A 17,922-nucleotide genomic window follows, 5' to 3' on the forward strand; every position below is an offset into this window, starting at 1 on the left:
TTTTGATGTAAAATCAGTTTAAACAGATTTTTAAAAAAAATACTTTTTCTGTCATTTTTCTCACAGAAGTCAAGATATGAGCAAAAATAAGTGAAGTTCTTTAACCCTTCCATCCACCCTGACCTCCTCCCTACAGGACGTGGACATTGTGATCTATAAGGTTGCTTCGATATGACGGTGTTTTCAAGGATGATGTTAATTTCATGAGTCAAAACAAGCTGTAAAAAACACTGGTAGGTCTGCTTGATTTAATGTTTCCACTTAGTGAACAATAATCTAAAGTAAAGTAAAACAAAGAAGTTTGAATCACAGCTTAACAACAATCAGCTTAATATATCATCCTAAAATGGGAGGTTTACGTGACTGTGTTAGGATGTTCTGCCAACTTTTGTGTTTAACACTTTTAGATTTGAGTGTGAAAGGATCAGAATTGGAATATTTCAGTGTTTGGACTAATATTTATATATATATGTATATATATTTAATAGTATCCAGTCACAGCTTCACTGGCTCCAGTTTCTCAGTTTAGGTACAGAGACCAAGCAGCATGTGAGGCTTCCTCTGTCAATGACATTAGAGTTGTATATTCATGTCATAATTTCAATATAAAATAACCAATTTGATTAGTAAGCCTTAGCACAACAGTAAGGGGATTCTGTTACCTTCAAACAGAGACAGGACATTCTGTTTATACCTTCAAATAGCCAAACCTGTTTTGTTATTATATGATGGAAAATATTTTACCACATTCTTTTTGCCGTCCTTCTACCACCATTTTACTGAAATTGTAAAGGTCTTCCAAAGGTCCTCTACTTTAATAACTGATAGCTGATAAATAACTCAACCTTGGTACTGAAATTAACCCGTTCAAACAGGTCCAGTCTCTGAGAGGGCATGCTGGGAAAAAAAGTATCTACACTAAACTAAAGCTTCTCTTATTTACAAGGAGTCGCCACAGTGGACGCCTCTGCATATTTGAGTTGGCAGATCTTTACCTCAGAAGTCCTTTCTGACACAACCCCTCCCAGGGGATTTTTGCCTCCCCCCAGACTTAAAGAGGGGATCTTTTTCATGAAAATGTTTACACTGTGCTACGATGGCGTACTAAGGCCACATTAAAATATATATATTATTGTTCATTTTGAGAATAAAGTTGAAACGTGGAGATTAAAGTTCCTGAAAAACCAAAAAACTGCCACGGCTGCTATACCCTCTACAAACAACTTGATCAGGTATCTTCTTGTGGTATAGCATAAATCCTCTTTACTGCACGAGGGTGTAAACATCACTATCCTTGCAGCTGTCCACTGCCAACTTTTCCAAGTTTCTGTGTTTTTTTCCTTCTGACCAGATGCAACTTTCTACACCATCTCTTTAACGTGTTAATACTTATCACCACGATGTGTATGTGCTAAAGGAGAAATCATTTCCTTGCTACTAAAACCAATTGTCAAGCATGAGTTCACTACCTCATCTAAACAAGGCGTTTTGTAGAGGGGACAGCAGCCGTGGCAGTTGTCTGACAAGAAATGACAACTTTGATCTCCACATTTTGACATTATTCTCAAAAATGAACAATATTTTCTTTTCTTAATCTGGCCCTGATATTCCTTCATGCCATGGAGCCACTGGGGGGGGGGGGAAGTAAAGTAAAGTCTTGTGACCAGTTTTATGCTGATATATTTGTTTTTGTGTGTTACCATAGACGCTGATTTTTGGTCAGCGCCAAAAAACCCAAGGTTCTCCGAGTTGGCTATGCACGTGCCCGCATTCCTGTCATGATCAATCAACAACGTGCTGAAGAGGTGGAGAATTTCACATATCTTTGCAGCATCATTTCGAATGACGGGGTCTCTGATCGGGCTGCGACGTCTCCAACCTATTTGGAACTCGACCTCTCTGAATGTTAGGGTCAAGATCAGACTATTGAACTCTATCGTCTTCCCTACTGCACTTTACGCTAGTGAAACCTGGTGCTCAACAAGTGCAATTATTCAACACCTGAACGTGCTTCAACAACGTGGCCTACGGCGAATCCTGAGAATTTCCTACCAGGACCGAATAACAAATGAGGAGGTCCTACGAAGAGCAGGCACCCGCCCATTAGCCGATGTTGTTGCAGAAAGGTGCTTCCGCTTTGCGGGCCATATTTTACGCCTACCCCCTCATCGCCCAGCTAAGATTGCCTTGACATGGCGTCCACGCACTGGCAAGCAAAAGCAAGGCCGACCAAAGACCACATGGAGTCGAACATTCATGGACAATCTGAGAACTATCGACATTGCCTGGGACGAAGCTGAAGCAGTCGCTTGTGACCGACATCGATGGAGATCACTAGCTGCCCGATGCGCCGCCCGGCGTAGGAGGAACTAAGTGCTAAGTAAGTTACCATAGATATGCTTTGACACCTGTTATCTTGTCCACAGTGTTGCCAAATTTCACCCAAAAAGAAGTTATTCAAAGCAGATTTAACAAATTTGATTTTTTTCAGCATCTAAACTGAAAGCCTGCTCATAAAATCAGCCAGTGACTATCCATTAGTCCATGCTCAGTGCGCTGTTTTGACCACCTTCCTGTCACTGTTTTGTCTCTCACTCGCTGCTCTTCTTTTGTTTTTTAAAACTCTGCTGTCTGTTAAATTCCCTGGCATTAGCATCAGTCAGCTCACAACAATTACACACACATCTTGTCATGTTTTCATGATGCTGTGTGACAGGCAGATCTGTGCTCACAGTCACTCACTTGAAAACTTTTTATTTTTCAGCGCTGATTTTGCCTTCAGTCCACTTACTCCTCTCAAGCTAGTACTTTCTGACACATCTCCGGTGGCAAAATCGCTGCACAGACTAAACCTGTCATGAAGCCGTTGCGTGTCACGTCGACGGGCACCACGAAGGTTATTTGTGGCCTTTACTTTTCACAGAGCTCAATTAAAACCAATATAAACATGCTCGTGTTAGGCATTATTCATTCGAAATTTTTGCTACCTGCAAGTCTGAAAAACTTGAAAAACTTAATTTTCTTCCCAGAAAGAAATGCAGTTTTTGCTTTACTCATGCATTAAAACACAGAAGTGTGTCAACTTGTTTTTATCTTCATTATATCATTGTGTATAGTCAGATGGCAAAAACAGCTGTTTATAAACATCAAACACCTGAATAACAAACACATATATCTTTGTGAGCTACATATTCATGTTGTAAGAGAAAGTTATGAATTACAGGCACTGTTAGCGTCTTAGTGTTGATGAACGGTTGTTTACACATATGCACGACGTCACATTTTAGTGAAAAATACCACTGCACTAAAAATTGGTTAGCAGATTGTATTTACAAACATCAACATATGCGATGTAGACGTAATGTCACTGTTTGTTTTGGGGTCTAAATATATTATATCATTTATAAGGATCTGAGTGTTAGATCAATAATTACCAAAAGCTATATAGACATTGATAATCCTGGGACAATAGGCAGTTAATATAGTAAGTTTCATCCAGTTGAACGTATCAAGGAGGAGCAACGGGGCAAACATACATAAATATGCTACAGCAGATCTACTGTATGCTAATGAGCAAGCTGTTTTATTAACATGAAAAATGAAACACACTCTAAGCTCACATAAAAAAACACATTATTTATCCTACAATAATATCAAGATAAAGAAAAAAGTAAAACAAAATGAAAACAAAACAAACAGTAATTCAGAGTTTGGTTTGATCTGCCTTTATTTTAAGAGGCGCACTTATTTTAGCTTGCATCGTCACATATAACAAAGTAATAAATACACAGATTAACTTTTTAAATCTAGAAAAACTTAAGTTAGTATGACTCACGTTGCTGTTATTGAAAAACTATGTGTACTTCCCCAAAGGCTGTGAAAGTTAACCAGCAAACATTCTTTTGTAGCCACCCACTCCGATTCAATAAGAGGCTGTAAACTTTCCTCCGAAAAAGTAAAATGTAATATAATGCAGGCTGCAACAGCTGCTTTTGCTGCCCTGATCAATAAAAGAAACGCTGTGCCAAGTGTTTACCTGACTCAGGCTTATAATCCTTCCTCTGGGAAACATGTAAGTGAAAGCGTGTGAAATATTATTTAAAGGATTTGAGCAAAAATAGATCTCTCAAGCGAGCTTGGGAGAAGGGTCTTGAAAGAAAGACAGCGCAATAACGAGACCGGGGACGGAGTCGGCCGTGCTACGTATTTAACAACAATCTCTCCATCAACCTTTCTCTTCGCCTCTACCTCACAGCTTTGACGTCTTTTTAACAACCGGTGCAGACATACTGCTAAATATAGCATCATGTTGAAATCACATTTATATTGTTTATGTGCAGAAATGAGAATGACCATGTATAAATGCAAGCTATTGGTGCATGTGCACTTGTTGTGTCTGCAAAAAAAAAAAAAAAAAACCATCATAAAAAGGTAGAAGAGGTAATAATTTAATAATTTAACAAAGTGAGAATCTAAAGCTGCAGCAGCATGTTAGCAAAAGAAAAATAAAGACTGGAAACAAAGGAACAAGATTATTTAAAAAAGCCTTGAAGTTTAACAAAAATGCTTATTTTGTTGTTTCTAAAAATACAAACTAATAAAAACTAATAATTCACATATTCAGAGTGTATGTCAGTCCGATGAAGCTAAAGCTTTACCTCTTTGGTGTGTTTATGCTACATTCTGACTCCAGTCAAACAGCTTTTGAGGAAAAAGCAAATGAGCAAATTATGCAAAATAAACTTAATTTAACTCTGGAGAAAAAAAAGGACTTCATCTACTCATCTTCTCTGACAAAATTAGATGACTAACCTGAACTAGCTTCTATTATTTCTTTTAAAATCTGTTGATATATGATAACGCCATGCAAACAAATAGATCAAATTTACTGAGCTACTTCCACGTCCGTCTACGCTGCCTAGTTTCACATAATGTAATTGGACCTTTTTTACATTTACCTACACATAACTTCCATCGCATTTTATCATATTAGAATCTACTGTTTGGTAACAGAGGCAGTTAATATTTTTGAATGGAAAACATACATCACATCAAATAAATCACAGGAAGTACAAAACAAACAAACGCACACAGAGTTAACCGTCTACTTGTCTTGCAAATTTGTAAAGCTATTTTGAAGCGGCGCTATTCTTATGCAACCGGCTTCTCAAACACACGCGCACACACACACACAACACCTTCGTAAGGGTGCGTGCCTGAAATGTAGGTTTCATTAGAGGAGCTCATCCCTCGACCTCTCCCACGGGGAGCCCATTCTATTAACCCAGATCTATAATTGAATTTGTCTTTTAATAAACATGCGCAGCTGACAGAGAGGATGAGAGAGAGACATAGAGAGAGGCAGAAGGTAAAAAGGGAGCGATGGGCTGATCGCCGCAGAGAATAATGCAATATTTCTGATCGTACAATCTTTCTAAAAAAATCTGTGTTCAAAAGATGCACTCAGCCAGAGCACGTCTTTCATATCTGATGTATATTTATCTATATGTAATATTTAGATATACTCTATTTGCTAATATAGCGCAAAAATATTGGAACATTTCGACTGAGTGATCTGAAAATAACTGGAATAGTAAGCTCTCCTCTCCGTGTCAGCTCACAAAGGCAGTATCTGTGTGTGTGTGTACAGGTGAAGACACTGTGTCACGTCTGACATGGTTATTAAAATGTTAATTTAGGAATTTGATAATGCTAATGTAAAAAAAAATCTGGGCACTTCTGTTAGCCTCAAATAAGTATGTTACAAAAATTTCAAGAAAAACAGGTCTGTGAGTGAGTGCCGTAAGAGGCCTCATCACCCTCCTTTCTCCTAATCGTCAGGCTTCTTGCCTTCCTGTCTTCTATATTTAAATGAGCAGCTAGTTAGGAGAAGATCTACCCTGCATTCCCACTGTGCTGCAACCAAGGTCGTAAGGCCATGAACTCATTAAAGAGATGACATAGTGGGGAAGGCGAGGCCCCGTAATTAAGAGCAGTGGCCCCCTGGGTGGAGTGGCATTTATATAGAGGACAGAGTTTGGTATGGTGGAGTGGGAAACAATGGGAAACAGATAAAGACATGGGAGAGTTGCATGTGCACCAAATATAGAAATATATAGATAAGTGCCAGTAAAGCTAAGGGGACATCTAGAGAAAATAGAGAGGAGATGATAGAGATATGGAATGACATTTGAAGTTGCTAATGAAGAAAATGGCTTTTGAAAACTCAAGAGGAAAGAGAAGACCGAGAGGAGGGGAAGTAGTTTGAAAAACATGTACACAAAATCAAGTTATTATCATAAAAAGAGACATTAGTTTATCAGCAGGATAACAGTAAAATAAAAAGGCTATGATGTCCACAATGCAACAGCTGCATGAATATAAGACAAATGAAAGATTTCTAAAGAATAAAAAGTTCAGTCGTCTGCCTAAACTGGCAGTTTACAGGAAATCTGAATGGATTTTTAAGGTCAAAAGAAAGAATTGTATCAGTGTCGGTCGACACAAAACATGGGCAAAGTTTTACAAATTTTCGCGTCCAGCTTGGCATTTAAGGTGCAGCCTGTTAAGGAAGCTATAAAAACATCAACTATTTGTGGCACTGCGGTGAGAAGGAGAGGCAGGATGGGTAAATGATAAAAAGACGAACCTCTTATTCATTGCGGAGAATTATCAGTTATACAGAACACGCAACAGGAAGCCAAACAGCGTTTCCTCTGAAAGGCACGCTAAGTGCGCTCGTCAGGCTGAAAGGGCACTCCAGAGGCAGGTAAAGACGTGGCTGAGGAACGTAGGGAGGGGCTTCGGTGAGGATATAAACGGCACCCTAAGAGCGCTCTTATGAGAGACAGAGAAAAAAAAAGGCAAACGTCTTGTTCCTTCGGGAGGATCGGTTAGAGACTAGATTTGCATTTTAAGAATATGAATCAGAGAAAAGACAACTCGTCAGCTCCTTGACAGAGCAGCATACCACTTAACGGCACTTCATGTTGTTAGAGCGGATAAGAAGGTGAAGAGAACGTTTAAAGAGAATTAATAATAATACGAGAGCGGCACAGCTTTTAACCTCCGACAATACTCTTTGAATTCATGTCAAAGAATGCGAACTGCAACCTGTGGCTCGTACAGATAACGCCACAGAAACACTCAACCAGCAAGGAGGGGTGTTTTCAAACTTCAAAGATGCTAAAAAGAGATGAAGGGAACCTCTGAGCTTCAGTTTTTTATAATATAAAACCTCTAGGAGGAAGAAAAGAAGCATAGGCGAACATAGGCAGCAGTTAGAGAACAATAGGAGCTACTTTGGGTCCATGTGGTTAAATATAAGGCCGTCATTTTCTTCGTGTAGCGTGATGAAGAGCAATTACTGTAATACAGCGGTTATATTTGGCAGCTCCAGGTGTTACATGTCTTTTCTGGCTTTTACGGTATCACTTCTTCTGTACTTACTTAAATGTAATTACTAGAGAAACTCCTGGAGGTTACGGTTGAACTGTCAAGACAGGAAAAGAAGAGTGAGAAGCGAGAAAAAGATGGAGGCTGCTCAAGCGTAACACCGGCACCGACAGGTGACGGGGGCTCGTGAATGGAAATGTCGACGTGCTCTCTGCGCCTCTCGCTTTCCACGTGTCTTTCACTTACTTGTGCATGCTCTTGCTCTCACACAGTTTAAAATGATTCGTTTATTTGTACTCACGTCTGACGCGGGCCCTTTATCAGCACCTGGGCAGGAGAAAGTGACGAACTCATGGCAACGTTTGTGAACCACGAAACAACACACTGTGAAGAGAGAAAAAGAGGAAGAGAAAGCATCAGTATTCTGTACACAGCAAAGAGATCCTGCGATCTAAAAATGTCTAAAAATCTGACATTTTTTTCTTTAGCTTTGACCAGTAAACACATCCTGACTTTTATTTGCTGTTTTTAAAATACGCAGTCTGATGTCAACATTAGTTTCAAGCTAACTTGAAGGCTGTTCAGCCAAAATCTTAGTCTGGCACCTGTGAACGGGCTTAAATCAGCTCACATTTGGAAAAACCTCTAACATTTAAAGCTCTTCTTAAAAGGTCTCTGCCTTGAGGCGACTTTTGTTGTGATTTGGCGCTATATAAATAAAATTGAATTGAATTGAATTGCCTTTTGTTCTGTTCTCTATTAAGATGAACCCACACTGCTTCAATAATGTTGAGGTCCGCGGTCAGGGGAGGCCAATTCACGACTGATCTAGGTTTGCTTTTACTGCATTAAAAGTGTGTTTGGGATCATTGTCATGCTGAAAAATGAAGCAATCCGATGTTTTACAGATGTTACTGCATGGTGGGTTAAATTCTGAAGCAGAAATGCAGCCACAATCCATCACAGAGCCTCCACTGTGTTTTACACAGGCCTGCACACACTGACTGTTAGGGCTGGGCTATATCGTACCGTTCACGGCAATACCGGCGTAATTTTGGGCAACAATAGGAAAATGAAATATTGCAATAGAATATGGGTAAAACGCGCATGTGCAGTGCCTATGTTTACATACGCACATGAGAAGAGCGAAAGCGGATCGTTGAATGAAACGGATGAACCAGAACTGGTTTGTAAAAATGCTGCAACTTCAGTGATGTGGAACTGGTTTAGCTTTCGTCCGTCAGATACACAACAAAGCACTATTTTTGGTAGAGCATGCTAGCGGGCTGTCGTTATTACCGTGTTGTTTGGAAAATACGGCACACTTAAAATCAATCCTTTGATTTTTCTGAAAATCGACAGTGCCCCTTATAATCCCGTGTGCCTTATGTATGAATTCTGGTTGTGTTTACTGACCTCGAAATGATTTTATGTGGTACACGGCGCTCGAAAATCTGTCAAATGTTTTAGTACGACTTTGCTAAGCTACAAACCTGCACTGCTTGATGGATTGTCGGAGCATTACGGCTATATTAGGCAGGAGCCTCGCGGAGTAATACGTACTGTGCTTCAACATAATATTACCACATTGTGTGTGTATAACCTCTTTTTAAGTTTTGTGGATATTATACATGGTTATAATGAGGATATGTCGGCCAATTTCCACTGGAAATGCCTTTTGGTTAAACTGTCAGCAAGGGATTTGCACTGTTACATTTTTATATAACTTTAATGCACATAAAAAACAGCTGCTCGTTTAATTTGAAAATACATTGATGTTTTTTTTTGCACTAATAAAGTTGTGGAGTTGTAAAGCATTTTGTCTAGTGTCAATTATATCGTCGGTTATATCTTATCGCAAATTTTCAAATGTATATCGTGATAAATATTATTGCCCTGCTCTACTCTCCATAAGACCTGTTACCACTGAATTTCAGTCCATACTTGTGTCATTTGTCGTACACCTTTCCCCCTGTTTCCCTTTCTTCAGAATTAGGCTTCGCTGAACAACTGATAGGTCAGATTCATCTTTCAGGTCTTGTGTCCAGTTTTTACTGGATTGTTTCCTATTTGTTAAGCACATGACTTTCAGATTCTTTTCATCTGCTGAGAGCTTTTTTAGCCCTACCACCTCTAACCCTAACACTCATAAATTTGAGTAAGGAAATGGGAACAATTTATGTGTTTTTGCAACAGACTGCTAACACCAAAGTACCAGGGACACAATTTAAAATTGTTTCTTTGCTAAGTTGTCTGTTATGTGTAGACTGACGACCCTGGTTAGGTGACATTTGAATGATTCACATCTAAGCATTAAGTGGCTTAACACAAAAACATTCCTCTGGGAATAACCTGTACAAGGACTGGACTGAAAATGAGTGAAAAAGCAGCCAATGACCAAAGAAAAACCTTTAAAGGATCTTCAGAAAGCCTGGAGAACTTTTGCTCAAGACCACTTTTTAAAGAAATGATAAGAAAATCTGGTTCCTTGGAGGCGAAATTTAAAGAAATGACAGGTGGCTCGAGACTTTTGCACGGCACTGTAGGATTCACATAATAAATATACTCATAGCTGACGATGGCTAACACAGATTATATAACTGCACTGGGTGAACAAGTACACTAACCATCTTTATCAAGATCAAAACATGATCCCAGGCACAGCAGTATTATCTGCATTTACTGACTCACTGACTTAATTTTTATTCAACCAAAAGCACCGATATTTTTAGCAGTAGGTTTGATAGAAGCTGAGCTGTTTTGCTGTCCCTGGGCTGTTAGAAGCAGCACTTATTTAACATAAGAAAAGCTTTAGCAGTGATAAACGTACAGTGGGATTGACACCCACACTCTCTTTATTGTCACTCCAGCACCGTTGAATCACTGTCAGCCACTCTGGATAAGAGCACCTTCTAAATGTCTTGGATGTACTGTTAAATGTAACCTCTGCTTTATGGTACAGTATGTACAAAAACGACTTTGTATCAACATAATTTGCTATGTTTCTAAAGTCTACTGTGTCAACAAATTAAAATATCTAAAATCTAAATGTGCCATTTTACAGGGTTGAAGAGTTGCTGTTTTTTTTGTTTTTTAAATAACAGGCATACACATCAACACACATTTAAAAAGACCAAAGGAAAGCCTATACAATAAGAATCCAAATGTGATGAAAAGCGTAACACTTTCTGTGTTGGTAACAATCAGTGGTGCAGAAACATGTGAAAGCTTTGACGCACAGTGAGTCTGTCATTTCCCCCCTGATCAATGTCAGCTCCACTGACAGGCAAGACTAACAGAGGAAGCTAAATATATCTCACATACACAGTCCTTATGACTGTGCCCCAGAGTATATTTACATAGCGTGTATGTCAGATGGAAGATCCGGAGGCGCCCAAATACACATTATGATAAAACAACTACTGAAACTCTATTACAGCACACTAAAATAACATATTGATTAATGAGTTAGTTTGCAGTGTTTTGTGAAACGAAGCTGTTTTCAAACCAAAATTACTACTTAAAAACAAACAACAGCCACCACTCTACTGAAGGTTTGCTTTGCTAGAGTGATTTAAAAAAATCATGCTCATCAAATTTAAAAAAAAAAAGAGAAAATTATGTATTTCATATCCATAGTTTGTGGGGGTTTTGTTTGCCTCATTTAGCATGCATAATATGACTATGCAAATCTGCCCTTGTGCCTCCCGCTCAGCCACTTGCACGCAGGCTCCATTCTTCCTGTTCTTCCTAAGTTATCTTGCAAAATAGAAAACGATCTGTGCTAAATTTTTAACTCAGGAGGACCTGGAACACAAATCTAGTGCTGTGCTGTTTTGGTTAAAGGAAAGAAGAAAAAAATCCCAGAACACATGAACAAACACTTGCCGTGAGCACACTGGAAAACAGCTAGTTGATAGCTGTGTAAACTAAAACTGTCATCAGAAGCGAAGCATTTAAACGAACACTTGCAGGGACACGCGGCACACTTGCAATAACATACGTTGCTGTCAGATTGTGTAACATCATCTTTATTTTAATTGTCTCCTCCACTGTGCAGCGTTTGTCTGGTTTACAGTGACACACACACTCGCAGACACACATCTTGAAACAGAGATAAGAGGACATTTTCCTGCTGAGCTGATATGAAAAGAGTCCACGTCGACAACTTTGACTTGATAGCTTAATAACGTGTTGCTGGTGTTTGATCAATGTTAGCCCCATTCCCTGGCTGATGGGGTCAAGCCCTCAGGTTTGTAACGTATGTTAAGCAAGACGGAAATGCTCAGCTGCGGTGCTTATTTACTGTCCTACATATTTACTGGAACATGAAAAATACCATATTAGTGAAAGATTTTTAAACCGTTGACTGATTAGTTGGTTTTTAAATTCGTCTGTAATACTTTTGAGAACACTTTCAAATCATTAAAGACACAATGACTGCTTCCTGTTTAGAAACAGAACTAAATTATGCTTATCACTTCATGTTATTTAAGCAAAGTCACACAAGCATGAAAAAGCATGGCTTTGAACACAAGCGCACAGTTTCCCCTGCACTCTTGTGTAATGCACAGTCTGAGTGATTGATAGATCGCAACGTTTAACAAAATGATCTTTCACTGTTTCCAAAAATGTTTCTGATATTTTCAGTGTGCGTTTATCACCATGATCTCACTTACATATTTGGGGATCAGTTATCTTTGTGTCATATTCTATTTAATCCGTACCTACTGGCAAACCGGTGGTGATCAGAGGGGTTATAATTAACACAAAGGAACTTTCTCCAACACACACATAAATCATGCCCACCTCAATGGTACTTCACTCCCACGCAACATCCTCTCTTTGGTTACACCACCTACTCACTGCAATGATACCGTACCACACACACTCACACACAAAGACCACCCACTCATTCCAGTGATATCGCAGATTGAATACGCAGGGTGTGAGGGTGGAGGGATGGGAGTACAGAGAGAAATGGTGTGAGCTGTGCGCACATATTGCTTCAAGGCAACTGCTCTTTTCGAGTATTGCTACTGCCAAATCCCTAATGAAAACACACTAATGCATGCACACGCACATACACACATACACGCAGATCTGCCAATAAAATAGTGCTGTATGCCATTCAAGCATATGACCTTTGGGCCAAAACCAAACACCAAAAAATAGTGTCAGAGCTAAAATGTGCCCCTCCTTTTCTCAATAAATCTGTTAATTAGTCATTAGTTGCTCAATTATTTACACATCCACTTAGCTGACCCGAAACACTGACAGCCAACACATGCAAGACAAAGGGCATCACCTAATCTCACAAACCCAGATCCCATTTGCTGGATTAAGAGAAGGAGGCCATCTTGAAAGGAGTCCTCCAATCAGCCAACTGTGGGTTACCCAGCTGCTGTACCACAATGCATAGGTCAAGTGCTAATTGGTTGAAAAGCTGACTTAAAAAGAAAAGGGAACCATAGACATTAACAAAGATGGATTTAGCTTGAACTCATTAAATATTTTCCCGATGAGTATATGGATTCAGTTACTTATTTCAGGTCACACTAAATGAAACGTTATAATTTTATATATTTTGGCTTTTAAATCATCCGTGCATTTTTGCCTGCTTTTCTAGGGCTGGGTTGCGGGGACAGCAGCTAAGCAGAAAAACCTAGCCCTCCCTCTCCCCAGCTACCTCCTCCAGTGTAACTCGGGGAACACCGAGGCATTCCCAGCCAGCTGAGAGATGTAATCTCGCCAGAGTGTCCTGGGTCAGCACCGGTGTCTCCTTCCAGTGGGACATACCCAGAATATCTGACTCTGTAAGCGCCCAGAGGAAACCTGTCAGGTGCCTGAACCACTTCAGCTGGCTTCTTTTGATGTGGAGGAGCCACATTGAGTCCCTTCGACATGACTGAACTCCTCACCTTGTCTCTAAGGGACAGTGAGAGGCCAGCCACCCTTTAGTGAAAGCTACAAGCCATTTGGTCCCTGTAAAACCACTGTAGGAGCTTGAACCACACTGCAAGCACTAATTAATTTCCAGTGGGTGTTGGACTCCGCCAGAGTCGCCCTTTGTCACCAGTTCTGCTCAGAATTTTCATGGACAGAATTTCTAGGTGTACCCAGGTGGCGGCAAGCTTTCACTTTAGGTGCCTCAGTATTTTATCTCTGCTTTTTGCAGATGATGTTAGCTTCATCAGGGGGGGTGGCCTCCAGCTCCTCACGATCAGCACACCCAGATCTAAGCCCATGATCCTTAGCCTGAAAAGGGTACACTTGCTACCCCAAGTGGAGCAATTTAGGTATCTCGGGATCTTGTTCACAAGTGAGGGGAGAGGAGAACAAGAGATTGACAGACGGATTGGGGCAGTGGCTGCAGTGAGGAGGCTGTATCAGTCCATTGCAGTAAAGAGAGAGCTAAGCAAAGCAAAGTTTTCAATTTACTAGTCGATCTATATCCCAATCCTCACCTGTAATCATGAGCTGTGGGTAATAACTGAAAGAATGAAATCACAGATACAACCAGCTGAAAAATTTGGCATTTTAGTTACTGCGACGGCCAGTCGGTAACAAACCAAATCCAGCCAACTTGTGGGCTGGGGCCAACTTTTTGGAAATTGACAGCTGGAACCGCGGTTCAGCTGCTCATATAAAAGTATTCCTGCCCTGTTGACCTGTTTGTTCCTATTTCCCCTCCCCCCACCATCCCCACCTTTTCTCTCTTTCCCTCATTTCTCAGGGGATGCCAAGCCCAGAAGTCATGGTACATATTTCCGGAGGTTTTCCAACCAGCAGAACCACCATCCTGCTCCTTTCCTCCATTTTGCAAGTCCCTAACACACTAAATATTTCATAAACAATCTCAGTAGATGTTGTGGTTTTTGCTAATGAAACCAAAATAAAAGATTTATTATTTTCTCAGCATTCAACAGCTGCCACTACTGTGTAATCCTGCGTGGATTAAACTGTCCCTGTCTACCTCCCTCACACACCGGGCTTTTATCTGTCCTCCTGCTCCGCACATCTCTGCCCCCTCGGTGCCCTCTGTGCACCCACACGTGTGTAGTTGGCACCGTGCCGTGCCTTCATTATTTATCATGCACATTAAATATTCATGATATTCATCAAGAACACAGAAACACATACTACAAACAGGCACAGTTACAGGTTTCTCCCATCTAGCTCTCTCTTTTTTTCTCCATCTCAGTAACTCTGATTAATTTGTTACACTTCAGTTTATATTAAAGCAATGAAAAGCACCTGCAGAGCTTGGCAGGGCATTAAGTTGCTGGTTGCAGTTAGCACCTCTTTTTTTCTTGTTATGAGTGAGAAACTGGTGGATAAAATCAGCTAAAATGGTAAATGATTTAAAGCATCCACTGCTATGCAAGTGCAAACATGTTGTCCAAAATGCAAAGGTTTTCATGGGCCTTTTTCCCCAGGAGAGGGCAGGTCATTACATGCACAGTCAGCTGTCCACAGCATGCGTTCCTTTTCCCCATCAGTAATTACTTTAACAAAAGCTTCTCACTTCACAACAGAAATACATTTATAATAGCATAAGTTTGTAGGACATAAATGTTTCACTTAGAGCAAAAAGCACAAAGTAAGATTTTGAGCTCTGGGTCATTTTTAATGCTGCTTGCAAACAACTGGTTAATCTAAGAAATAATAACCACCAGATGAATCTATGATGAATTCAGTCATTAGCGTTGATTCGATTCCCTAATTGCTTTTAATGGATGTTCCGTTCTTTATATAACCACAGGAAGTAAAATGCTAAAACTTTCATGAATCGCAAAGGAAATGAAAGCGTTCATCCTAGCAACCGCTGGGTTAGGCCGCTCACACGCAGACACAGAAACATACAAAACACACCTCTTGAAATATGTTTGTGTAACTACAGCTCTTTGACGTGTGCCACGCTGCCCTAATCCCTCCCCAACAGTCACATGACATGATTATATAAAAGCTTATTGTCAGTCAATATCATCTTCCCATCGGGCTCTCTGTGCATCAATACGGTGCAAAAGAGGACTCAAACAGAGAGACACTGCATTACAGTAAGACTGAATCATCTTACATGAAGAACATTTTGTGAAAGATTACTCAGAAATCTAAAAACTTTCTGAGCGCAGATAATAAATCATTTGCTCTCATACTGATGCGAAACAAGTCGCAATTAATGCTTTCATTAGGAACACTTATTACAGACAGCATTTACTGAGCTCTAATGCAGTGAAGCACTTTGCTGTTTTTTTTTCAATTTTCCCATTTATACCTCTTTTTTTTTCCCACTTTGATTTTTTCTTCCCCTCTCCTCTCTTCATCTCTCCAACTTGCTCCGGTATATTCTGTTTATGAAATGTTGGCAGAACACCGATGTCGTACACAGCCTTTCCCTCTAATGAGCTGCCAACGTGCGTGCGCCTGTGCGTTTGTTTTGGTGTGCATGCGAGACGCAGTGACATGCAGCGATGTCCCAGATTTAGATGCTTTCAGATTCAGTATCCAGGTTCAATGCTACACCACACAGAAATCTGTAGCTACTTCTGTTTATTAATCTATAGCCATAGTAGGCTGTCACCTACAGCGTTTCCTGCATTGCAGACACTTACTATAAGTAATACTACCTTTATCGCTGAATTAACATGCTGAATATAAGAGATCAAGATTAACTTACTCTTTTCTGAGAATGAAGGTCTTGAATCTTGAATAATTATTTCTATATATTCGTCTGGTTTGACAATGAGCATGTTTATCTTAGTTTTCTGTGATGTAGTGAGCAGCCATAATTGCTCCCATTGATGATGGATCTTACAGCTTTTTTGTAATTTCTAAAATAATTATAGCAAATGATACAAGCTTTGGATATAAAACTGTCCTTTCAGCATACACATGTTATGCAAAAGTGACATAACGAGCCTATAATGACAGTACATGGTCTTCTGCTGCAACAGAGATGCTCTTCTGCACACCTTAGTTGTAATGAGTGTTTATACAAGCTCAAAGCATTCTGGCCATTCTCTTCTGACCTCTGTCATCAATGAGGCGTTCTCACCCGCAGGACTGCCGCTCACTGGATATTTTCTCTTTTTCAGACTAATCTCTGTAAGATGGCTGAACTGGAAAATCCCAGTAGATTGACAGTTCATGAAATACTCAGAAAAGCTGATCTGGCACCAACTGCCATGCCAGCCACTAAAAATCGCTGTTCTTCTGCTTGCCTAAATGTACTGAGTTGCTGCAACGTGACTGCCTAATTAGATAGTTGAGTAAAGGAGCAGTTGATCAGGTGTACCAGTGAATGTATACTGACTGACTTGGCTCACTCATTTGGCTACAAAACACCTGCATCACACCTTCTCCCTGACTGCAGCCTAGCAGACCTGGCACAGTGTTTAAACAGCGTAGGGAAAGGTCTAGGCGAGCACTACTGTTGCCGTTTCTGTTTCTTGCTCTTCCTACTGTCTCAGTGAAGAGGAAACTTCCTCATGAGTGGGGGTGAAAGACTCAAAGAGGAGGCTGGTGCAACAGGAGGAAGGCAAGAAGAAGAAGAAGAGCGAGGTGATAAAGAATCGAAAGCAAGAAGAAGAAAGTCAATGATGTGAACAAAACGGAGCACCATTCACCTTGGGCACCTCCCCTCATGTCTGTGCGTGTTTGTGTGTGTAACTTCTTATATAAGGGGGAGGTGAACAGCCTACGCCAATGTATAAATACCCACGATGCCGCTGGTGGAGCAGGGAGAAGGGTCAGAGTGAGTCAGCACACCCATATCACTCCTCCTCTTTCTCTCTCTCCCTTCCGTCAATCCATCCGCTCTTCTTCTCCTCTATACTCCTCCTCCTCCATCTCTCCAGCGATCATTTTTCATCTTGTTACACAAAAACAGAGGATTTCACTTGGCAAGCGAAAATGTGACCTTGGGTTGGTCATGCTCATAAAGACAAGTAGGGGTGTAAACAAAGTAAAACAATCAATTAGACTTTCACAACAGGACCCTTTCACTAGTGCTTTTACGCAACGCTTCCCAGGAAATCTGTCAAATCCTAAAAGATCATCAAAAGGTTATATTTGTTAGATTTCAGCCGGATTTAACATCTATTCTTTTTATTTTTGCAACTTCAACAGAGTCCATCTGCTCAAGTGGTCCTTGAACACTTGCTCCTTTCATTTCACTCCTCTTAGGATGCTCCATATGTGTTTGTGGCATGTGGCTGTTTGCTGTGACTATGGCTGCATTTAGAGAGATTCTTCTCCAGCAGGAAAAATCAGCTATAAAAACAAGTCACGTGTTAACTATAAATGATTTGACATCTTACTATAGGGGGAGTCCACTGCAAGGCAATCACTATCAGTCCTAAAGCCACAAACGGGCCACAGCTTTTGAAAAAGGGGAAGAAAGAAGCAGCGTTAACACTGTGTGACTTCAGTAGATAAGCAGGAACATGCAGCTGTCTTACGTTTCATTTACTACTCCATGAATAGCAGATAATAAATTATGCAAAATATCAGCAGAACTATAAT

At 40.3% G+C, this 17,922-nt stretch overlaps 1 protein-coding gene across 1 annotated transcript in view; it reads right to left on the minus strand.

Moving 5' to 3' along the window:
• prkcbb (protein kinase C, beta b) overlaps positions 1-17,922 on the minus strand; it is a 90,313-nt gene that overhangs the window by 52,247 nt on the left and 20,144 nt on the right. The window contains exon 3 of the mRNA XM_006798042.2: positions 7,697-7,779. Within this exon, the coding sequence (XP_006798105.2) occupies positions 7,697-7,779 (83 nt within the window). The remainder of the gene's footprint in view (positions 1-7,696; positions 7,780-17,922) is intronic.

This window comes from Neolamprologus brichardi, chromosome 4 (genome assembly GCF_056152115.1).
Source record: "Neolamprologus brichardi isolate AB-2024 chromosome 4, ASM5615211v1, whole genome shotgun sequence".
Lineage (NCBI taxonomy): Eukaryota > Metazoa > Chordata > Actinopteri > Cichliformes > Cichlidae > Neolamprologus > Neolamprologus brichardi.